A 25,198-nucleotide genomic window follows, 5' to 3' on the forward strand; every position below is an offset into this window, starting at 1 on the left:
CCAGTTTCATCATGGTGCTTGTTGGGGAACTGAAGGCCCACATGCCATCAAGCACCATGATGAAACTGGCTCGCATGAATACAATCCCGAAAAAGCGAAACAAAGCATAAGTAGCAGACACATGTCAAAATCAAATGTTCAAAGATTACTGCATATTTTGATGCCTTCATCATTGTTTTACAATGTAAAAAGAATTTGCATGTTCCTACAAATAAGAAACGACCATGAAATTAGAAGGTGTGTCCAAACTTTTGACTGGAAGTATAACGAAACAAACTATGAAAGCACACACTGCACATTCTACCCTGAGATTTTATTATAGAACCATTCGTTAAATGTCAAACAAATGAATCAAACAAATTTAAACCACTCGTCCCTTTGTGTTTCTAGGGGCTTGGAGATTCGCAGAGCAAAATTCACACCAAGATAAAGGTCAAGGTGCCTGCAAATTATCGACTTTCACATCCTTTCCCCTTCTGTGAATTTGCTTGACAACCAGTCCAATTTTTATTTAGACACTTTAGCTGATTTGACAGAAAAGCATCGTTACATAAACAACGCAGCTAAACAGTCACACACTTTCATAAAAAAGACGTATAAAATAAGTATAAAATTGATTTTATGAACAATTATAATTATAAAAGATATATTACAGTTTATATCAAAATCTGTTTATCAAACACTGTCTTCCACAAAATAACCCAAATAAAGTGCAGTTTTAATAATATTAAATAATAGTGTTTTACTGACAATATAGATTTTTTAAAGAAAGACCTATTTTTCACTTTAATCCAATTTTTATCTCAGAATCTAGACACAACCCCACAATGTGGAGTAAATTTAAAACCAAGTTACGTAACATGACGCACAGATAAACAATACATTAAAAAAGAAGTAAAACCAATAACATTTGTAATTAGTCCTCAACAGAGACAACCACAGCAAATTATTACTTTGTTGTGTTTAGTTTCAAAATCCAATTTGCCCGAGCCCTTCAAGATAACCTCCACCACTCCAAGCCATTAGCATTTTCCAAGTCATTAGCAATAAACAAATGTGCATAATAAATAAGAGCACGTCCGTTTGGTGGCTCTCCTTCATAGTTAGCCGAGCGCTTCGTCCGTGGAGGCGCCGCTAATTGAGCAGCGTCAGAGGAAGCATCTGTGTACCAACTGCTGAATAAACGGCTGTGTGTTCAAAGGCACTAAACAGGAAGATCATTACTTAGCGTTTAGCAGGTTCTTGAGGCTTGTCCTGGTTTTTCTGGTTGGATACTGCTCAAGTTCTGCACACCTCTCTCTACATTTGTCCACTAATGAGTGGAAAATTACTCCAAAGCAGTACAGTTTGACTCATATATGGTCGTACTGTAGCTGAAGAAAAAAAAAATCAGTATTTATGGTTTTGTCCTGTTTTATTTTTTCCCCATGATGCCTTATCATAATGTGGACTGAGCTGCCTCAGGGTTTATGTCTACTTCTGTGGACCTGTAAATAAAAACAGAGAAAAGAAAGAAAGAAATGTATGTAGATTAATGGCAAACTCAGAGTAAAGTAAATCCTTTTTGATTAAAGTGAATGCTTGATTTATGGTACAAGGGGCGTTCAAGTCAAACCAGGACTTTTTTTTTTTTCTAGTGCTTAGATATCATCAATATAAAGTTTTCAGTTCATCAGCCTCCCAGGAGCATGCATGTGGAAATGGCTTGGAACGAGGTCAGGACTGGACGTGTAATGTGCAAGTTGTGTTGGTGAAAGATTGTGTTTACAGTTCTCACAGATTGATAAATATAATGCACAAGCTGGCCACAAGCTATCCGCCAATTCTCAACAATCAGGTCTTCCACTCACTAAGGGCTCACAGGAACAACTTCAGTGGACTTCAAGCCACCTCGGCCAGGAGCATTATTAAATGACGTACGGCCATCTTTAAAACGATCGCACCATTGAAACATTTTACTAGTCTCATCACCGCAGTGTGCTTGAAGTCTTATGTACATGTAAATAATTTTATGCCTTCATCTAGAATATTTTACCAAATTTTGTGATTGCTTTGACTTAAACACCCCTTATACTTAGAGGACATAAAGAAATTGTTAAAATAATAATTTTATGTATTTATAAAATCCACACTGTAATATGCTGTTAAAGACAAATAATTGAAAACTGTGTACGTACATTTTTCATTCTTTATTACTTTTACCTATTTGCTCCCTATTTTCCCCAAAGTGTTTAACTCCCCTAACACCACAGCAGTTTTTCAGCTATAACAATTTTTACTACATAAAAAACATCATACATTTTACCCATTTACAGCTGTGCAACATCTGTGAATCGACGTCAGAAACAACGTCAGTAACAACGTCAATTGCCGTTCAAGTCAAACCTCATGTTAACACTTGTAGGCAAGGAGAAAAAAAGTGGCCTTGAAATTAAATAAGCTAAAAAAAATTCCGCTTGTGATGTTACTGAGAAATCACAAAGTGCAAAGTCCTCTGTGCTGGGGCATTTCCCTAAACTTAAACGTGTCACTGACATGCATGACACTAACAGTGCATCTGGAAAGTATTCACAGCGCATCACTTTTTCCACATTTTGTTATGTCACAGCCTTATTCTAAAATGGATTAAATGAAAAAAAAATTCTCAGAATTCTACACACAATACACCATAATGACAACATGAAAAAAGTTGACTTGAGATTTTTGCAAATTAATAATAATAAAAAAAAAAACAAGAACACGTGTACATAAGTATTCACAGCCTTTGCCATGAAGGTCAAAATTGAGCTCAGGCGCATCCTGTTTCCCCTGATCATCCTTGAGATGTTTCTGCAGCTTAATTGGAGTCCACCTGTGGTAAATTCAGTTGATTGGACATGATTTGGAAAGGCACACACCTTTCTCTGACAACCATCTCTGCAGCAATCCACCAATCAGGCCTATATGGTAGTAGTGGCCAGAGAGTCTCATCAGACCAGAGAATTTTGTTTCTCGTAGTCTGAGAGTCCTTCAGGTGCCTTTTGGCAAACTCCAGGCAGGCTGCCATGTGCATTTTACTAAGGATTGGCTTCCGTCTGGCCACTCTACCATACAGCCTGATTGGTGGATTGCTGCAGAGAAGGTTGTCCTTATGGAAGGTTCTCCTCTCTCCACAGAAGACCTCTGGACCTCTCTGGAACAGAGTGACCATCGGGTTCTTGATCACCTCCCTGACTAAGGCCCTTCTCCCCTGATCGCTTAGTTTAAATGGCCGGCCAGCTCTAGGAAGAGTCCTGGTGGTTTCGAACTTCTTCCACTTACAGATGATGGAGGCCACTGTGCTCATTGGGACCTTTGAAGCAGCAGAAATTTTTCTGTAACCTTCCTCAGATTTGTGCCTCGAGACAATCCTGTCCCGGAGGTCTACAGACAATTCCTTTGACTTCAGGCTTGGTTTGTGCTCTGACATCTGTCAACTGTGGCACTTTATAAAGACAGGTGTGTGCCTTTCCAAATCATGTCCAATCAACTGAATTCACCACAGGTGGACTCCAATTAAGCTGCAGAAACATCTCAAGGATGATCAGGGGAAACAGAATTCATATGAGCTCAATTTTGAAAAGTCTGTGAATACTTATGTACATGTGCTTTCTCAAAATCTTTGCAAAAATCTCAAGTAAACTTTTTTCATGTTGTCATTATGGGGTGTTGTGTGTAGAATTCTGAGAAAAAATTTTTTTAATCCATTTTAGAATAAGGCTGTGACATACTGTAACAAAATGTGGAAAAAGTAATGTGCTCTGAATACTTTCCGGATGCTCTGTAAATAAATGGTTAATGGAAGTCTTTTTCTTTAACGTCACTAAATCAATGATCATAAAGTGGTTAGTTCCAATAAAGGGGCCAGTAATGCTGTTGGTCTAGCAGGGTTACAAAAGTGCATTTATTTCCTATAAACATACTGCTACAATTAACTGCGTGCAACACTCTGCATGTCCTCGTCACCACGTGAAATTCCACTTCCTTATTTAAATCTGTTACTACAAGTGTTATTGACATCATAATCACACATATAAAAATAATACCTTCAGGAATATGACTTTTCGCTTTAAAGATGAAAATGTGTCAACTGAAAGCATGGTCACTGGAAGCAGCACACTGAGGGACTGTAATGCATCTCAAGTCCACCAGAGGTCACAACAACAGTTCTGACTCCATTTTCATGGTAAATCCTCTCATTTTCTTTCTATTTCTTGTCAGTTTAACCAATTCTAACATCATTGCGTTCATGCAGAATTTTTACATGAATCATAAAGTAAAAATACACTTTTTATGGAACACTAGTACATGTCACCTTGCCAAGCACAAACTCTTTGATGTCTAGGGGCTTTTTGAAGTAGTCATTCCAGCTACATATAGTACATACAGTACGGTATGCTATGATATATGATCTTCATCCCTGGCTAAAATAAAAACAAAATTATTTGAATGTCACTCTAGGCCTGTGAAGTAAAGTACTTCTTCCTGTGAAGTTTTTTTTTTTTTTTTTTTAAGTGAAACAGTTTAGTGTTATAAGTCTTTATACAAGGATGGTCTCACCTGGTTGGTATGTACTGGGAAGCCCTGTGGGTTGCCATGCCAATGTGCATTGGCAGCCATGTGATGGTTCACTGGGTGTGTGTGTAGGTTGTTACGCATGGTTCTTGCATGTCTTGGCATGTGGGAAGGTCTATGTCCATGGTGTATGACCACAGGATGTCTCATCATCTGAACTGGTTTTGTAGTGCGTGGTTTCTGTATATGCTGACGTGGCAGTGATTTAAACTCTCCTGGGTGCAGAACTGGAGGAGGTGTTGGAGCAGCTTTACCAGTCTGGATGATCTGCCTTGCAGGATGGGTTTGAGCAGAGATTGCCCCAGTTTCAGGATGCTGCAATGAAGCTTGTGTCTGCTGAATGTGGTTTACAACGGGTCTGGGACTCTGGTTGGTGTGCTGCCGCAAAGCAGCCTGACTGAGCACATGGGTGTTTGGAGGGGCAGCATTGAGGGGTCCAGTTTGCCTTTGATCTGGACCAGGCTGACTGCTCAAATGAGTTGGACGAACAGTCGTTTGAACAGTTTGACTTGGAAGAACAGATACGTCAATGTTATCCATGGCACGTCTTTGGGATGTGATGATCTGTGGAGCAGTCTGACGTTGATTCTCAGCACGTGGCTGAGCAACCACATTAGGCTGCGTGACTTGTCTTGGTACATTCCGATCCACCCGAGTTCGTCTCTGTGCAGCATTGTGAGCAAGCACTCTCAGCAGGTTTCTTCTCGAAGACCTGGAAACATTCCGAACCTGCTCATCCACAGGTGCCCTCCTGGGTCTTAGAGCTGGTATTGAATGCTCACTGTCTGATTCTGATGAAGTCTGGGATTCATAACTGTCCACTTGGCGATTTGGATATGCAGGTGTACCACGCATACAGTCCCAGGGCATCTGACGCAGGCGTGTGTCAGCATCTGAGCCATCTACAGATACAGAGAGTCGGTGGTCTGTGTACTCTGTATGAGTCTGCTCTAAATAAGGATATGATACTGCATTATTTTGTCTCGACCGCCTCTGACTAGGGACACGGTGGACCCTGCGTTGTCCGTTTCCTAAGGTGTTACTGTGGGCAGGCTGTGCTGTATTACGCATGTTATCTGTGCGTGTCTGAGGACTGGAGTGCATTCCACTGACATGATGGAGATTTGCTTGATTAGTGTTAGAAAGCTCCTGGTGAACAGTATTGCTTGGTTGAGCATTGTAGAGCATGGTGTTATGGTTGGGCTGTCCTGAAGAAGGTGGATGCGCATTGAGGCTGACTTGCACAGTATGAGGTTGTGTGGCTGCATTCTGTTGTTCTGGTTGTGGATTAAGATTTATAAAGACTGTGTGAGGTCCTGAATCAGTCTGGCCAGTCTGTATGAGAATATTTGGGTTCTGCTGGCCCACTTGCCGGAACGAGCCTGGGCTCTGTCGATTTGAATTATTGTTTCGCTGATTATGGTGTGGGTTAGTTCTGGAGTTGAGGGTGGCATTATTGGAGAACATGTCAGCATTGGGCTGAGTGGCACTGGTGTTGGCTATTCTGTTTGCTGTCAATATATCGTTATTGTTGTTGTTTAGGCCGCTGGTTTGTTGATTTTTAGAATGATTAAGTCTGTTATCGTTGTGCATCGGCGGGTCAGGTTGGTCACCCTGCCCAAGAAACCCATGATTATCATAGCCATTATGTGGTGCTGGAACGACCTGAGAGAGGAAATCAAATTACACTGTTAAAATCCAAATCATGTATCTGTGGTAAACAAATACACAAGACTGTTTTCTTACTGTCGGCCTGTTGTTTAAGTTTTCCTTCTGCTGTCCAATGACTGTCCTGAGTCTCTGATCAACTGCAGCAGATGAAGTTAATCAATATGACTTAAAGATGGCATTCATAGTTAGACATCATGAAAGATGAGTTTTACCTCTCCGCTGACGTAGTATCAAAATAATGGCAACAATAATCAAGACCAGAGCTACAAAACAGGCGACAACAATTCCAGCGACTGCACCTGCACTCAGACACGTGCCTATAGACGGAAAAAATGTGTGTTTGAGTGTGCATCAAAATAATAGAGGGTAAACTTGCTGTAATAAATAAAATACTAATTACAGAAAATCTCAGATTGCGAGTAACGCGGTTTTGTGAGTGCAAGAGATTTTTTATAAAGACTGACTTGAAAAACGAGCAAGTCTTGGTTTACGAGTACCGAGTATTATGTATCATGCATGCGCTTCTTGTTTTGACGCAGAGCGTCACGTGATCACAACTGAACCAATCTCTCTCTTGCACTGCGGAAGTGGGTAGTCCTCTCCCCTTCTGGGTCTTAGTGGGCGTCACTTACTGGTATAATCAACATCCGTGCACGCATTTTCTCCCTGAGCCTGTCGTTATGTGTGTGCGTGTGCGTAATTTGATACCATGCTGGTTCACACTCTCTCTCTCTCGCCTTTAGTGTGTGTGTGTGTTTGTCAACCGGCCCGGTGTCAAATTACGCGGGCGCACACACACACACATGCACACCCATCCTGGGTGGATAAACAGAAACATTTATTTTAACTTCTTTTTATTAGAGGGTTAAAAATAAATTTTCTTCCTCATCCTGTCGTTAGGTGACCATGGTGTCAAATTACGAGAGTGCACACGCATAACGACAGACCCAAATACACATGCACACAGCGTCTGCGCGGATAAACAGAAACACTTTTCTGTCGGGATTTATTTTTACTTTTTTTTAAAGGTAAAGTGCAGGTTAATTTGTTTTATATTTACTTTATATTTTGTATTAATTATTTTTATGTATTTCCATAATTTCTTATGGGAAAATTAAATTTGGTTTACGAGTGTTTTGGAATACAAGCCCACTTCCTGAACGAATTATGCTTGTAATCCAAGGTTCCACTGTACTTTTAGTCATCATAACTAAGATACCATCCCATAATAAACTTTCATAGATTATTTAATGCAAATTGCTGGGCAGCATTAAAAAAAGAGCATTTGAGAGAAGAAAAACAGCACAAGCATAACTCACCCACGATGCTAAGGCTTGTCTGCTGCTGCGTTGTTTGTGTTGTGATGCTGTTACGAGCTGAGCATGTGTACTGCCCACTCTGATTGTTGGAAAAAATCTGCAAATTCAGCGTGCCACTGTTTGCCTGGCTGGCTGTCAGTGGTACACCATTGAACTGCCATGACAAGAGAGCAGGGGGCAAAGAGACAGCGGTGCAGGTGAGCTGGACTGTCTGGCCAATGGTAGCGTCTCCTCCACCAACACAATTGGAGGATGATTGCGTCACCTGAGGAGTGTCTGGGCCATCTGACGGCAATATTACATTATATGTATAAATAATCAATATAATCAAAATTTCTAGAAAAAATTTCAAATAAGCATTAGGAATAACAAAAGTTTTGTTGTTTAAGCAATGCTTACAGTAAATAAATCCAAAACATCAATGCCAATGGAGAGAAGTTGTTGATTAATTTTCCATAAAAGCAGCTACTGATTAACACTGATTAAAATGTGTTGTTGATTAGCCAAAATAAAACTTGTTTTGTGGACATTCAAACAAGTGTACCTACAAATTAATAAATATCCAAGGGATGTTCAAGTCAAACTTGATCGCGCATAATCAAATAGAACACAGTAATGAGAGTTAAAAACTCCCTTTATTTCTCAATATAATCTCCTGCTACATTAATGCACGTATCCCGGTTGCATTAGTGCTTGGATAGGTAGAGAGTTTTCTCAGTACGCTGGGGCCATGATCACACTGCCTACTTCATGTATAAAACGCTGGCCTCTCAGGAACTCTTTTAACAATGCAAACATTTGGAAAGGTTGGAGTGCCGTCAGAACTGTCCGGGGGATGTGGCAATAACTCCCAGACGGGTTGCTGTAATTTGCAAGTGGTATTGGTAAATGATTGTCTGCTTAGTTCCCCACAGACAGATACGTCTCTTGCTGTGCTTGACATTTTTTCTAAATGCCAACCAATTTTACGTTCTCATTCATGAGAAAGTCCCAGACTGACATGAACAATGTGATGTCCTTAAATTAAAAAATAATTACAGTGATATCAAAAGATTATATTAAAAGGTGGAAAATATGCCACCTGGAAATATATATATGTAGCACACCTCATTGTTTTTTCTCAAAGTTCTGTTCTTATGTTGTGTAATATCCTGTCCCTACACAAATATTAACATTAGACTTACAGTACACAGTGAGGCTTGCCGTGGCAGTCTGGCTACTGATTGGGTTACTAACGGTGCAGCTGTACTGGCCGGCATCGTTTCTGTTCACTGGGTTGATAATCAGAGACCCGGCGTTGATGGTGAAGCGAGGGTCGGAGGGAAGATTGGAGCTACCTTTTCCCCATGTCACGCTGGTGCCGGAACCTGCAGTCCAGCTGCACGTTAAGGATGCGTTGCCACCCTCAATAACCACAGAGGGGATGAACAGGGTCACTCCACTCACCGCAACTTCATAGGAAAATCACAAATTATAATTTTAGACAATAAAATATACCATATGTTTAACATTACATATTGGTACGATATGTATGGGGGGAAAGTGTTTTTCACATTAACCTTGTACAGTATGTACTGTGATTATTATAAATTATGACTAAATATTTGAACAGCAACAGTTCGACCTCCTTATCTAATGTAAAAACTTGTTCCACCCATCCTGTGTTTTCACAACCATGATTTCCTGAAAGTCTGAACAAGGCATGCCTTACATCAGACTTAAATATAAGACCTCCTCTATTTTTTTTTAATTAGATTAGATTCAAAGCCATTGTACAAAGTTCATGTACAGACTGAATAAGATGCAGTTTCATCTAGATAAAATAATTACCAGCCAACTAAATGTAAATGTAAAGGTGGCCACTGTAAAATGTACTGACAATGTTCAATTACAGGGGTTAAAGTAAAAAAAAACCCTGAGCCTGAACTTTTTTTGGGGGGGCACAGTTGTCAAGCAGGATGCTGTTAACTTGTCTCCACTCAAGACCATAAGTCTGCATGACATCAAGTTCCAGCATGAGGTTTGGGGCATTTGCAATGTTGACTTTTCTGCTTGCCAGATGTTGTGTTATTACTTTGTTGCTTTCATTATCAAAAAAGTGAAACAAGCACACTGAGTATTTTAACCATATTCAAGGTTGTTGCTTCATCAACATTGAGTGAGAACATGCATTTTTTTAGTTTCTCAGACAAACATTTTTTGAACTGTAATGCAATTCCATGAGTGTTCATGTAACTCGCATGTTGATTTGAAACCGACAGGCTAGTTAACGCTTTTTTGTCTTCTGCCAGTTTTTTACACAGGGTGACCAGTGGATGCAAAATTCTGAATGACAAATCTTGTTCTGCTATAAATGTGCACAAACGTATTTTTAAATCGCAGACACGGTCAGTCATCGACAACGGTGTTCATCTGTAACAGTTGCTCCCGGCAACGTCGTGGTAAGTTTGAGTGCACGGGCAGCGGCTCTATGACCGGAGTCTGAATCATGACGAGCAAGCACTTTCTTACCGCTGCTGGCATACAGTAGCTTCCTCGAACAAATCGTGCAGAAACAAGCCCCGGGCTCTCTCAGTTTCTTGCACCAACCGCCAAAAGGCTCGCCATCTTTTCTTTCTTCAATCCACGCCCAGCGCCATTTATTTTTGAGTCCTTTATCTATTTCTAGGATATCATCCCCAGGCTTCATAAACTTGCGCTCCATTTTTTTTTCTCCGACAACGCTAACGTGACATTGACGTATGGGTGTCAATCATACCGTGTTGCAAGGACCCGCCCTTCTCTGCTTCTGATTGTAACGTTAGTTAAAGCTGCGTTCCTCTCATATGATTGGTAGGTGAAATAAATTGGCTCGAAAATAATAAACCGCATGCGCAGGCTCTAAAATATTATAATTTTTTTCCCTCACGGCCGCACGCCGGAGATCCGGCACGGTGCCGGAATACTTTAAGCCCTGCAATTATTTGCAATGTAGTACCATTATTATTAATCAACCATCAAAAACAGTGAATCCATGTTTTCAGTGAATCCTCAAGATTGGAGAAAATAAAAATAAAAGATAAAGACAGTAAAAATAATCATCACTATGTTTAATTTTAATACTGTCCATTTTAAATAAATATTTAGTATATTTATACTAATATATAAAACCAATTCTTACCGTAAACAGACAAAGTGACGGAGCGTGTGTTGGTGGACAGGCCGGTGGAAGCGAACGGTGTTACAGAGACAGTGTAGTTTCCAGCATCGTTGAGTTGGCTGCTGCTGATTGTGAGCTGAGTCGCAGTGATGCTCACTCTGCCTTGGTACTGAGGAAGTGGATTAATCACAGCCTGGCCATTGATCCACTGACCCAGAGTGCCTCCTCCGGGAGCAAACCATGTGATGGAGAAGACATTGGAAATGGTCTGAACTGTGAACACGGCATTGCCTCCTGTAGCTGCCAGCACAGGCGAGCTCTGGAATTGAATGGGCACCGGGTCCTGACATGACGTTAGAGGAAGCACTGAGGAAAAAGCGTGATTAAAAAATACTAATAATTATTATTTGATACAGTACACCATTTTCTATTCACTTACATTAAATAACAGACAAAAATACTAGCAACTTCACTACAGGTTGCCTTTATTGTTCTGGGTATGCTTTCCAAGTACAGTGGAACCTTGGATTACGAACATATTTCGTTCCGGAATCGGGCTCATATCCCAAAACACTCATAGACCAAATTTAATGTACATGTGTGAAAACAATGTCTGTTCTGCTTTAAATAGGTTTTTTAATAAACAAAGGTCATTGAAAAAAATCCCGTCTAACTAGTTAAACACATTTCTTGCACTCTTGTACTGTAAATGCACAAAAGCTGACTAAGAGTTTTTAGTATCGGCCACATGATACGCTTTACTTACAATAAAGCAGCATTAGAGTTTACACTGCTGTGGAAATAATTGCAACACTTACAGTTACAACAAGCGACTTTTGTAACACTTCTACAGTGAGGGGTAGCTAAGTGGTTAAGGCACTGGACTGCTGATTGGAAAATTTCAGGTTCAAACCCCAGCACTACCAAGTTGACAATTTTCTAAAAAATGTTAGTTCTGCCATTGCAGTGCTATGAATGTTTTCACCCGAATCAACTTACTCTTGAGGCATGATAAAACTGAGCAGTTTTGGGTCAAATTTTTTGCAAAAGAGTGCCAGTTTCGCAAGGCTAGGATTTAAACTCACAACCTTATGATCATTAAACCAATGTCTCACCAATGGCGCTACGACTGCTATGAGCTATCATTTTAACCAGACTTTCAAATTTGTATATTTCAGCTCAAACAGAAGAAGACTCAGGCCATCAAAAATATGTTTTTAGGCTACGATTAAAGCTGTCTGAAATTCTTTAAAACTGTTTAAAGATATAGTGAGAGTGATCAAATTAAAACGCACTGTGATCAGACCACCATCACAACTGACATGTGAATGGAAATGCTTATCAATGCATCTCGAACTGCAACTGATCCACTGAGCCATTGCCCAAACCAGAAACCAAAAATATGTAATTTTTGAAAGACTGGTTGTACGTCATACATGAACAGAAGGGCTCCCCAATAGTCTGCCACATACTGTAAATAATAGATACATCCAACACTATACCAGCAGAGTGAAAAACAGCTGCTTTTCATAGTGAGTCTCCTTGGCAGAGAATGCGATTAAAGATTTTGAAATGTACTGTATGGCATTGGATGATTAAAAAATTTCTGACATTTCTGCCTAAAAAAAAAAAAGAAAAACAGAACAACAATCTAATAATATATTTGTTTTGTTAAGAGCTCAGTGATGTGCAAGGAAGCCTTCCTCAAGTGCACGCAATATATGCATTCCAATCACTGTGGTCACACAAGTGGTCACTGGAGAAGTGCCAGATCTGATTTAGCCCATGTTAGATCTGAACACATTTAGGATGCAGATTAAAGCAATTCCTGTTAGCAGTGTAGGGTCATCCTTGAAAAGAGCAGGGCCATTAAAGAATAAAGAATGTTATTGCCGTATGTGCAGTGGATCCATGCAGTGGAGTTTTAACTTTATCTACACTCGTCTACTTCATAAAATATATTTTAAAAAAAAAACAATACTGTATTTATAAGATTACTGTATTGAAAAGAATGGTTTATTACTGATAAAATGTGAAGTTGACAAGTGGAGGGTAAATATTTTTGTTTTATTTTATTCTTTTGATGATAATGATGATAATCATAGTATTGAACACAAGGTAACTTTGGTCTGGAATGTTTTCTGGAATGAAGCTCCACACCCACATGCTCGCAAGTTTGAGAATTTTAAAAATATCACCATTTCTTTCTAATCCTACAGGTGATGCATAAGGATGCTATTTAGAAATAAACATTATGGCAGGTGACATAAAGGAGATATGTGCTGCAAGACAAAAATGTATCTTTTTTTGTTTCATTATTTTTAAGTTAAATCTTAAACTCTTGTATTTAAAGTTAGTTTGTATTGTTTAAATGCTTCCCTTGATCTTTTGTGAAAAAACTAATGTTATAACAAATGGGCTACATTTAATTACTCATGTTCAATTTATTTGTGAAAGTGTTGAATAAAGATGCGGTATAAAACCTTAAAGGTTGGACTTAATTTTTAAATAAAAAAAAAGGTTTAAGGTCTTAAAATTCTAACATATTTGGAACAAAATGTATTGTCAAGTCAGGATATTTATAAAGGTAAAAAATTGACCAAAACACAATATAAATCGAATTACACGTTGGTGTCATATCAGGTGGTTACAGAATCTGTGTCACTTTTGGTCCTGATGTGTTGAAAGCAGAAAAAAATGGGAAAGCATAAGAATTTGTGTGACTTTAAAGGTAAAGTGCAGGTTAATTTGTTTTTTTTTTACTTCACATTTTGTATTAATTCTTTTTATATTAATATTTTTGGGTTGTGGAATGAATTATAAGTTTTCATTATTTTAAATGGGGAAATTTACCTTGATATACAAGTGTTTTGATATAAAAGAATGCTTCCAGAACAATTTGTACTCACAATCAAAGTTTTAACATATATAGGCTATATATATATATATATATATATATATAAGCTAATAATAATTACTAATATAATAATAATAATAATTACAAAATTAATAATAGTATAATGTTACCTGCCAGAATTGTTACAAGCACAACATGACCCAGCAATAAGATTCTATTCATCTCAGCCTGGAGGAGCTACAGTACAACACAAACAAAACAAACAAATATTAGCATTAGCGTCAATATGTTCAGGAACTGCTCTGTCAAACCAGTTTATCTACAAAACGCCGCGTAAACATTTACAAAGCAGCAGTTTTACTAACAGTATAACAAAGGTGTTAAAATAATATACGGAGGATAATATCTCATATAATACGATATAAAGATACTTTTTTTATATATTTACTAAATAAGAATGCTCGTGTACTCACTCTGTTCTCTTTTTTTCGCCGTCATGTTTCGGTTAAAGCTGTCTAAAGAGCCGCCACCGTTTACACTGGGCTCAATTTCCATTGGATATTCAGTGCACTACATAGGGTGTGAAACGCCATTTTGTCCCACCCTAATGAGCGCACTTGCGTAGGAAGTAGATTTGCGTTTGAGCATCTCACACTTCCTGATTTTCCAGTTTGGTCTGAATGAAACAAAACACCTGTTATTAACAGTTAAGCTATCAGGCTAACAAGTACTGTACAGTGCACAGCTGTGCTTTATCCTTTCTGCATAAATAATCTAATTATTTATATTTGTAAATGGTTTAATATTTTAAATAAGTTATATAATAAATAAGGTAATAAATAAATACATGAGCTGGTCAGCATGTATGCAATATATGTCATTTTCAGTGAATGTTATAATGCTTACTATGTTGAATGAACTTTCACAATAAGGTAAACAAATCCTGTTTTCAGAGGAAATTACTTTTGTGTCATTTGCTAGAATTGAGCCATGGCCAAAACTTTTGAGAATGAGAAATATTGAATTTTCAAAAAGTCTGCTTCTTCAGTGTTTGAGATCTTTTTGTCAAATGTTACTATTGTATACTGAAGTATAATTACGAGCATTTCATAAGTGTCAAACCCATGACACATTACTGATGGCCATGATCACTTTCAAACATTTCAAAAAAGGGAGCAAAGAAGCCACTTCTGTTAAGAAAAAACATCAGGAACAGACTGATATTCTTAGAAAAGGTAAAGGAATTGAACTGCTGAGGTTTGAAGTAGGTATTTTCTCTGATAAATCCCCTTTCCGATTGGTTGGAGGCATCCAGAAAATGTTTTGCCAGAAAGAAAAAAAGTTGAGAGCTATAATCAGTCCTGGTGTCAAGCCAGCAGTAAAGCATCCTGAGACCATTCATGCTTCTCAGCCACTCACAACTTGCCTAAGAACATAGCCATGGATAAAGATTGACATAAAAACATCTTCTAAGAACAGTTTGAGGGGCGAACAATGCTTTTTCCAGCCTCATGTAGCACCTTCCCCAAAGCAATAACTAAGTGGCTCTGGGAACAAAACACCGGAACGTTGGGTCCATGGTCAGGAAACTCCCCAGACCTGAATCCCATTATAAACTTCTGGTCAATCCTCAAGAGACGGGTGGACAAAAAAGCAAACTCCAAGCATTGATTAAGCAATGCAATTTAATGCAAATATCCAGTCAGCCAATCAGATAGTGCATGATCTGCTGAAGTTCAAACCAAGCATAAGAACAGGGATGTAAGGTGATTTATTTAATTTTGAACATGGCATGGTTGTTGGTGAGAGATAGGCTGGTCTGAGTATTTCTAAAACTGCTGATCTACTGGGATTATCACGCAGAACCATCCATAGGGTTTACAGAGAATAAAGAATGGTCTGAAAAAGAGAAAATATCCAGTCAGCAGCAGATCTCTAGGTAAAAATCCCTTGATAATGCCAGAGATTAGAGGAGAATGGCCAGACTGGTTTGAGCTGATAAAAAGGCAACAGTAACAGAAAAATCTGCTTATTACAACAGGGGTATGCCGAAGAGCATCTCTTTATGACTAAAAGTCCTATCCGATTCTCAGGTATTTGAGTAAACTCCCCTCCCCTACAAAAAAAAAAAAAAAATTCCTAACAGTCTTTGAACGATGGTACAGTACTTATAGTTAGTAACTCAGTAACCCAAGATAAGGATCTTTCCAATGATGAAAACTTCAAAGCACTTTTGTAAGTTGCTCTAAATAAGAGTGTATGCCAAATGCCTAAATGTAAAGTTAAATGAACCTACCCATGTTGAACCTTGAAGCACATGTTTTACAGCACCAGAAGACCACACCAGGTGCCGCCCGCTCCTGTCAACAAAGAACAGGAAACTGAGGCTACAATTTGCATGGGTTCACCAAGGTTGGTAAGGATTTAAAAAGGGCGGCCCGGTCTGATGAGTCTTGATTTCTGCTGCTATATTTAAATGGGTGGATCAGAATTTGGCTCAAACAGCATAAAAGCATGGATCCATTCTGCTTTCTATCAATGGTTCGGGCTGCTGGTGGTAGTGTAGTAGTGTGGGGGAGATTTTCTTGGCACACTTTCGGTCTCATAGTATTAACTGAGCATTGTGTAAGTGGCACAGCCTACAGAGTACAGTATTGTTGCTGACCATCTCCATCCCTTTATGATCACAGGTTACCACACCATATACTGTAACAAAGGTAAAATCATCTTAAACTGGTTCCTTGGACATGACAGTGAGTTCACTGTACTCAAATGGACTCAACAGGCACCAGATCTTAATCAAATCCAGCATCTTTCATGATATTTGAATCATTGATGTGATGTTATCATGTCAATATGGACCAAAAATAATATTTCCAGAACCATATTGACTTTATTCCATGAAGAATAAAATGCTAAAGGCAAAAGCAGTCCCACCCAGTACTAGCAAGGTGTACTTAATGAAGTAGACAGTGTATAACATGAACTTGGGGCAACCTGGGATAAGGACAACAAAAAAATATAAAAATAAAATAAAATAAAAAAGTAAAGGGTTAAGCACATAAACGGTCTGTGTTTGATTTTCAGATAGACAGATAAAGCTAATCACGAGTGATAGACACACCAAATGAGTAACATACAGTATATTCCTTAGGAAGTTAAGATTTGCATAAAAGCATAGTCCATGTTCAAGTGAATTCTTTAATCCCGATCCAATTTCGGCACAGTGGAGCAGTGGGTAGCATTGCCACCTCATACGTAGCTCAAGGGTCCTGAATTAAATCCTGACATAGAGTTATTGTCTGCATTTCCTCCATGTTACAACCCGCAACATGTTGATCGCGCTGTGTATGTTTATGCTTCTGTGCTTTGTAGTGTGTGTGTATATTGTGCCCAGGTCGCGCTCCGCCCCTGATTCCACTCCAGGTTTTCCGACTGCCACTACAGCGTGTCCAGGTTCGGCTCCGCTCCTATTCCACTCCAGGTTTTCCGACTGCCACTACAGCGTGTCCAGGTTCGGCTCCGCTCCCATTCCACTCCAGGTTTTTCGACTGCCACTACACCAGCGGCTGGCTGACCTTCCACACGTGCACTTCCGCCCTGAGTGACGTCAGCAACGAGCGGACCAGTTATAAACCGGAGAGAGACACGGGAACGGGGAGGCGTGTAGGCGAGGTGTTGATTGTTTGGAGAGAGAGTTGTTAGTTTGGTGTTTTTGATATTGGCTTGTGTACCCTGGTTTTTGACTTTATTGCAACCCTCTGACTTCGATTATTGCTTTGTCCCTTTTGGTTTGTTTGCTTGGTTTTGTTTGTATATATTTTCTGTAAATAATTTCACTTTGTTTGTGCACGCACCAGTAGTAGGGGTGTGGCTGCCATTTTGTTTTGGGGGGAGAAAGGGAATTTATCTACTGTTTTGGTTTAGGGAGATAGGCAAGTTATCTGTATTTTTGTTTGTGTTTTGTTTAGGTAAACAAGCTTGTCAAAATACAGATACCCGTTTTGTTTATTATTTTGGCCTGGGTCCACCCTGAAGCTGATCCTGGTGTGGTGTCAGTATTCTTGTGTGCTCTGTGTAAAGCAATACAAACCCTGTCTTTTTGCCAGCTGATGTGCCTGTCTATTTCTTTCTGGTATATTACACCATTACATTCGACTCTTTTCACACAGTTTAAAATAGAACCCCGAACCTATCATTTGCTGTACGGCCCAACCCTAGACTGGGACGTAACACCTTCCACTGACTAAATCTAATGCCAGCAGGTGAATTATGTATGCTGATTGCCACTTAGTATGAATAAATATTTAAATGTGTGCCTGATGTCCTGCAACGAACCCTAGATCAGCTATTACAAAAAGTAACCAATTTAAAATCTTCTGCATCCCTTAAAGCACAACTCTGCTCAATGCACAAGACTAAAATAAATGAAGAATATCACATTACATCCCACAGCTTTGTTTAATTAGTTCTGGTTACTTTTTAAATTTAAATACTTAATCAAAAATATTTGGGGGAATTTTAATCCTAATAATTATATATAAAAGTAATATTTTTATTTTTTTGCAAAATTCTGCATAATCCAGCATAGAGTATGAGGAAATTCCTATTTTCCTAGTCTCTTAGTAATAAAAGGTTATGAGTTCAAACCCCAATATATGGCTTACTTTTAAGCTTCGTTGGATAAATGCACTTCATGGTCAAAAGTATATCGACGCTGAACCTTCACATGCATATTTCAGCCTTTTTCAAACTTATGCCAAAAAATTGGAACATTCCAAAAATCTAGTAGAAAGCCTTTCATAAAGATTGGAGGTTATTATAACAGAAAGGGGAACTAAAACTATTCAAGGAGTATACAGTATATAGATGTAGTGATCAGGTGTCCACATAATTTGCCAATATAGTGTTTCAAATTACAATATAATACTATTAAGTTTGAGCATGTTTTAAATTTAAAATGTAATTGTCTTTGTATCTTTACTTGTAAAAAAAGACTATACATCTAACCTAAAAACTTATAATACCTATACTTACTATTATAAGTGCTATGTAGCTTAGTTTCTTTAAGCATAGCTCTTTATGCTGTAGCTCTTTAAGTAAAGAGTTACTAAAACAATTTACACAAAAATTTATTGGTGCCTACAAAGTTCTTCTTATACATTTTTTTAATAAAATTGCTGCGAATTTTACTCCAGAGGCAGGATGATTAGTCATTCCACGGATCACTTAGCTAGTAGAAGAGTTTTTTTCCCCCTATGAAATAGGATTATGTAACATAGAGGTAATATGATTCAGGAAATAAAAGCTTATTAAAGTATCTCATTACCATATGCTGTCAGTTTGTTCCTTTGTTATAGTAACAAAAAAGTTAACTAGTACTGGCCTGAAGTGCAGTACAAGCCTCTTTTTGCCAAGCCAATCAATAGGTATGGGAGTATCATATGGTTTAAGGTAGTGGTAGAGACGTTGGAATACTGATCCTGGACTACTTGACATGGTCAAGTCCCTGGTTCAAACACAAGCACCACCGAGTTGCCACTGTTGGGCCCTTGATCGTCGCCTGCTCAGACAAGGAAATTTGTAATGCGGAAAAATGGGTAACAAACAAATATATCCACATGCAAAACCTTTACAAAACCCAACTACAAAAGCAGTTTTAAATTTAATACACACCACCAGATAACTCAGTATACTGAACACTGGCTTGTACTCGAGTGCTTGCTGAAAAAAGAGGAACAGCCTTATTTTGATATAAACTGTTAGGAACTTATTTTTGTTTTACAATTAATTTGTGAAAATTCTTTTCCAGAACACTTGCAAAGTAAAAAAAAAAAAAAGAGAGGAACCAAGAATTTAGGTAAGAACTCTTTTAATAAGCAGTTTGCATATTTTTAAAACACAGCTTCCTACCCCTTCCTATATGACATTTTAAAAATGTGTAGTTACTTACACTGGTCCCAATGGCTGATCCTTAATCCTGAGTTTTAATTTCCAAAATGTTGACCATAATAATTATTTTTATTATTATTATTATTATTATTAGAAACTAATGCTTAGATAATATTGAGATACCTTTCTTTTTAATTGTGTGGGGTATTCAGGGTTTTTTTTTTTTTTTTTTGCAAGTTTATTTGACTATTATTAATCGACTATTGACGATTATTATAGAAATTAGCTGGAAGAAAAATATAGCAAGCAAAGCAATATATCTTAAATCATTTAACATTAACTTAAATTTCTTTGTTTCCCTCTGAAGTCATGATGAATTGGACACCAGACCTCAGGGTTTTGGTCTTGACCGTGTACAGTATCATACTGCTCACTGGGGTTCCTTGCAACCTGCTGTCCCTCTGCATCTTAATCCGAAAGGCAAAACAAGATGCCAAACCAATTCACATGATCCTACTCAGCCTCAACATCTCTGACCTGATTTTCCTCATTTCCCTTCCCATTCGCATAAAAGAGACAGCTGATAATGAATGGAATATGAGTTACTTCTTCTGTCCTCTAGCAGCTTACATCTTTGTGATAAACTTCTTTAACAGCACCCTACTCTTAATGACCATTAGTGTGGAGCGCTATCTGGCAGTGTTCTTTGCTATTCAGTACAAACTCAAGCGGCATCCTCGACATACTGTCATCATCAGCATCATAATTTGGGTGGTCAACATGTCCCACTGCACTGTTGTCTTCTACATGGAGTACCACTTTTTAGACAGTATCCAAGGTTTGACAAATGGAACAGGCTGCTACTGGTCCTTTAATGAAGAACAAATGAAGATTCTTGTGCCTGCACGTCTAGTATTATCAATAGTGGAGATATTTATACCACTGATGATCTGCTGCTTTTGCTATATCAACATCATTCGTAGACTCTCCCTGACAGGCAACATCAAGCCCATGAAGCGTTTCAGAGCCATTGGGTTGGCGATATCCACCCTTCTGGTCTTTATGATTTGTTTTATTCCTTTAGGTGTGTGCTTTGTAGAAGGTTTCATTGGTTGGAACAATCCTTCATGGAGAGTGTATGCCATGCTCTTCAGCAGCTTCAATGCCTGCTTGGACCCATTTATTTTTTATTTCTCCTCCAAATCATTGCAAAAAGCATTTAGCAGGAGCATTCGAGCACTCTATATGTTGTTGCATAATCTCCAAGTAAGATTAAATATCACGAGAACTGCCGATAACAGAGCTGACCAGATCCAGCTACAATCACAAAACTAGGTTTGTCATAAGCCCTCGAATATTCGCACATTGATCCAATTGTCCTTATGCATCTGAAACATGATGCTTGTTTTAATATCGTCGATCATCCGTAAGTTTCCTTATGAAATTACTGCTCACCATCCCCTCTTTAAAGAGAACAATGTCCTCTGTCCTGTGTAACGGAACATTACTGACTGTTTAAGAGAAATTTAATTAGAGATTCTCTCCATACTGTACGTTCTAAATTTCCTTTCTGAATGTTTTACCATATTACTAATTTTATAATTCTTGTTAAATAACATTTCTGTTTATTGTTTTGCTTGGATTAAAAAGAATGAGGTGTTATTATTGACATAACAGCATATTTAAACCTAACATACAGTGAAAACAACACTGATCAGACTGTAAAACTTTGATTCTGTACTTAGTAACAAAAGTTGAATAAAAAGTTTCAGAAAAATGTTACGTCTGTATGTCTGTTCAGCAAGATTTTGTCACAGCATCACGTAAAACTAGCTTAATAAAACTTTTACAGTACTTAGGTATTTGCCTGAAGTTTAAACTGCACAACAAATGAAATCAAAATGTTAAAAAAAAAAATAAAATGTATATATATATAGGCCTATATATATATATATATATATATATATATATATATATATATATATATATATATATATATGTATAAAAAAACAGTATATAATAAATATTTATGTGGTGGATTTAATAATCTACTTTAAAATAAGCTACTATTTATTTACTTGCACAATTAAAAAAACAACTGTACAGATAGATATTATTTATAAAAGCTAAACTGAATAGTTTTACAGGGATTGGTTTATATTTTCACAGCTGAAATAACAGCGCTGAAGTGGTACAGTACAGTATAAGTGTGTTGAAGTTGTTTAAGGACAAAACTTAATCTTTAACTGATGTCCTTTTTTATTTTTCATCTGTTATTCACGCCCTGATTACCGAACAAGGAGTGTATTTGGCTGATGAAGAAAGAAGCGCAGCTTAGTATAAACATGGCGCAAGATACTCAGCCTTACAAAATTTAGTTTCTTTGTATTAAAAAGGTAGGTAGGCAGTTCTGCCTTACAAAAAGACAGGCGGTTTCAACCTAAAATAATAATATTAAAGATAAGATTACATTAAAACTGATTAGATTATTTTTATCTTTACCCTTTTAACTATTTCTACAAACTCATTTCCCGTCTACAACGGGTACTAACGATAATCTATACATATAATAAAACTGGAAAGTCGTCGTGTCTGTACATTGAAGATGTTTGCAAAATGTCCACATGTCCACATTTGCAAAACCCTGTTCACATGTTTTTGAATTTCTTTTGTCCGTTTGTCTGTTTATGACAAACGCATTATGTTAAAACTACTGGATGAATTTTATTGTGGTTTTTGCAGGTGTATTTGCCCGATCTTGAGGTGACGTACAGTATAGACTTCACCACAATCCATCCATGGGAAAAGATGATATACTACTATCAAATTTAAATTGGAAACGCCCTTATATCATACAAAAATCGAACTTAAAAAAATCATTAGTTTATCTCAAAATTCAACAGATGGCGCTGTACATTTTAAGATATAAGCTTAGAAGTGTGAAATTGAAATCTACTTAATAAACACTATCTCACACCTTTATTACGCACACTTTACAGTAACACGTAAAAATCATTAGTTCATCTCAAAATTCTGTAGGCGGAGTTGTACATTTTTTTTAAACGTGCTTATAAGTGTGCAATTAAATTCGGATGGATTGACATCTGCTCCTGGAGTGGTTCTGTCTCCATGGGGCATGGCTCCATTGGACCTCCATGAGTGTGCTGTGGTGTTTGGCAGATCCTTTGGGGGCTGTGGATTGCAGAGTGAGGCGCCCATTTATCAGAATTGCTCGTCCAGAGCATTCCATGGATGCTCGAAGGGATTAAGATCTGGGGAGTTTGGCATTATTCAGTTCACCTTGTGGAGATATTTAGGTCATGGCTGATCTGTGGATAACACTGTATGTTCACAAAAAAGAAAGGTTTTTAGTTAGCTAACCACAAAATAAAATAAAGAAAATGAAATGTAAAGATTTTGCTCTAGTTTAATAAAAACAATATTTCACATTTAAACAGCCTCTTCTGAAGCCTCTTCTTTTTTAAGTATAGTCTGCAGTATAAGGCATCACTTAAAACTTTACAAACAAATTTAATAACAAATTTCACACCTTATAGTTCATATAGCAAAAAGGTAAAAGTTTTCCCTGGACCGAGAGAAGTCTTTTATATATACACGTTAATTGCTGGTTCAACCTGCTCCCCTCTGCTTATGGCCGCGCCTCGACCATACCCCTACTGCCATACTGTATACCCTCACCATCAGATCAGAGACAGCCTCTGATTGAAATCATGATGCAGCCAAACACCCCACTTCTTTCATCCCAGCCATCTGTGCCCCCTGGTCTGTGGACCACACTTTATTGTAAATCACTAAAACACCCGATGCTAATAAGTGATCCAATGGCATTTTCATGTAGCACGTTTCATTACTTCAATGACTGCAATGAGGTCATCCAAAACCACATTGTGTTTGAGTTTACAGTAGGTAACCTATAAGGGTAGCTGACAACCACATGTGGAGCAGTCTTTATGTGGCGCTGTGAGATTCGTGTGACCATGTAGAGGCAAGAACACATATAAAATATTCCTGCAACTGGTCTGTACAGGGGACTTGGATAAATCGGGCTGGATCTTTTTTTAGCTTCACTACAGTCTCAATCTCTGCTTTTTTGGAACCACCTCCCCTGTGCCTCCCTCCTCCCAGCTTTTCTTAATAAGGTGCTTTGACCAGCTTGTCATGAGACACATCAGGACCCTGCTGCTCCCCTCACTGGACCCACTGCAGTTTGCGTATCGTCCTAACCATTTAACAGACCACGCCATCTCCACCACAATCCATCAGGCCCACACACATCGAGACAACAAGGACACCAAACAGCATAAAAAACAATTATCATAAACAGTCCACTGCTGTTTCCACTGCTGACTCACAACAGTGTAGCAACACATACATAATTCAACCACATCATCAAGTTTGCTGATGACATGACCAGAGGCTGAAAAGTCAGAGGCTAACGGACTGCTGTGAGGACAACAACCTATCTCTGAACATCGATAAAACAAAATAGATGGTTGTTGACTTCAGGAGGAAACGAAGCGACCACTCTCCACTGAACATCAACGGTTCTTCCATGGAGATCACCAACGGCACTAAATTCCTGTGTGTCCACCTGGAGCAGAATCTCACCTGAATCCTCAACAACGGCTATCTACAAGAAAGGACAGAGCCAGGTTGTATTTTCTGAGAAGGCTCCTTTAACGTCTACAACACCACCCAACCAGATGTTTTATAAGACTGTTGTGGCACGTGTAATTTTTTTATGCTGTGGTCTGTTGGGGCTGCAACATCAGACAGTGTCAGACAGAAATAGACTGGACAAGGAAATTATATGGGCTGGCACACCACAACTCTGTAGCACACCACAACTCTGTAGCACACCACAACTCTGTAATTACAGCAAACCCCTGAATTACCCATAAACTGCACATATTGCTTTTGCATAGGAACCCCATACTAATACGGAATACAGTATTTAACCCTCTTTCGCCTTCAGAACTGCCTTATATACAGTATACAGTATATATATATATTTTTAACAGAATTAAAGTATAAATTGTTAATGAATAAATTACATGCTTACATGTTTATGAAACCATGTAGGCATTACAATATATAAATGTATTTAAAAGTTTTAATGTAATTGCCTGGTTGGTGACATGGCTTGACAGCTCAAAACTAGCACAATATCCTGATGATGATGACAGATCTTTTAGAATTTTCGGTGAATTAACAACCTGTGTGCCATCACTACAATACCCAGATGTCTTTTTCTGTGAGATTATGATGATCAACCTGGAACAACATTTCCTGACTGTTCTTTCGGACCAATTACTGGATTTTTGTGTCCTGTGTTGACTGACGTCTTTAATGACTGAAAAGCATTGAAAGGAAAGCGATTGTCAGCATCATGGCTTTGCTGACAATAATTTAGTTTCTATTTCATGGTCTCCTATCATGATTGTTCCAAAAATAAATCAACAAGGGAAATTTCCACCGAGCAAGGAAGGGTGGATCCCTTCCCAGCCCTATCATACCCTGAATGCGGGGCCTTTGCACTGTCTCTGCAACAAACGCTTCATTTTTCTCATACCGGCCCTCGGTTCTGTAAGACTCTGTAAGAATTTTCCTCTCTTATTGAGGGAAATCATATTATTAATGCTTGAAAACTTGGCAATTCCTTCCCAGGTTAAGTGAATAAGTAAGTCAATTCAATGTTTTTTACTT

The 25,198-nt window shown here is 38.2% G+C and overlaps 2 protein-coding genes across 2 annotated transcripts; one reads left to right on the forward strand and one right to left on the reverse strand.

The window, feature by feature from the left end:
* Positions 1-311: 311 nt before the first annotated feature.
* si:dkeyp-97a10.3 (uncharacterized) lies at positions 312-14,105 on the reverse strand. The gene is made up of 9 exons (XM_053487602.1): positions 14,053-14,105; positions 13,750-13,816; positions 10,744-11,088; positions 8,768-9,034; positions 7,584-7,868; positions 6,477-6,581; positions 6,340-6,401; positions 4,579-6,258; positions 312-1,487 (listed from the first exon to the last, which is right to left on the reverse strand). The coding sequence occupies exons 2-9, from the start codon at positions 13,799-13,801 to the stop codon at positions 1,461-1,463; spliced, it is 2,823 nt and encodes a 940-aa protein (XP_053343577.1). The 5' UTR covers positions 13,802-13,816; positions 14,053-14,105; the 3' UTR covers positions 312-1,460.
* Positions 14,106-19,843: 5,738 nt separating this feature from the next.
* LOC128513837 (free fatty acid receptor 2-like) lies at positions 19,844-20,806 on the forward strand. Its single transcript, XM_053487387.1, has one exon. It carries the CDS (start codon positions 19,844-19,846, stop codon positions 20,804-20,806), a length of 963 nt encoding a protein of 320 aa, XP_053343362.1.
* The last annotated feature ends 4,392 nt before the right edge of the window (positions 20,807-25,198 follow it).

The sequence above is a fragment of the Clarias gariepinus genome, chromosome 26, assembly GCF_024256425.1.
Source record: "Clarias gariepinus isolate MV-2021 ecotype Netherlands chromosome 26, CGAR_prim_01v2, whole genome shotgun sequence".
Lineage (NCBI taxonomy): Eukaryota > Metazoa > Chordata > Actinopteri > Siluriformes > Clariidae > Clarias > Clarias gariepinus.

What these genes read in the sequence shown, in the direction of transcription:
- LOC128513837 (XM_053487387.1), top strand. Translation starts at nt 19,844, where the DNA reads ATGAATTGGACACCAGACCTCAGGGTTTTGGTCTTGACCGTGTACAGT.
- si:dkeyp-97a10.3 (XM_053487602.1), bottom strand. Translation starts at nt 13,801, where the DNA reads ATGAATAGAATCTTATTGCTGGGTCATGTTGTGCTTGTAACAATTCTG. An exon ending in GACAAGCCTTAGCATCGTGG is followed by an intron (nt 6,582 to 7,583) that starts GTGAGTTATGCT and finishes TTCCGTCTATAG; the next exon opens with GCACGTGTCTGAGTGCAGGT. An exon ending in TCCCAGTACATACCAACCAG is followed by an intron (nt 1,488 to 4,578) that starts GTGAGACCATCC and finishes TTTTATTTACAG; the next exon opens with GTCCACAGAAGTAGACATAA.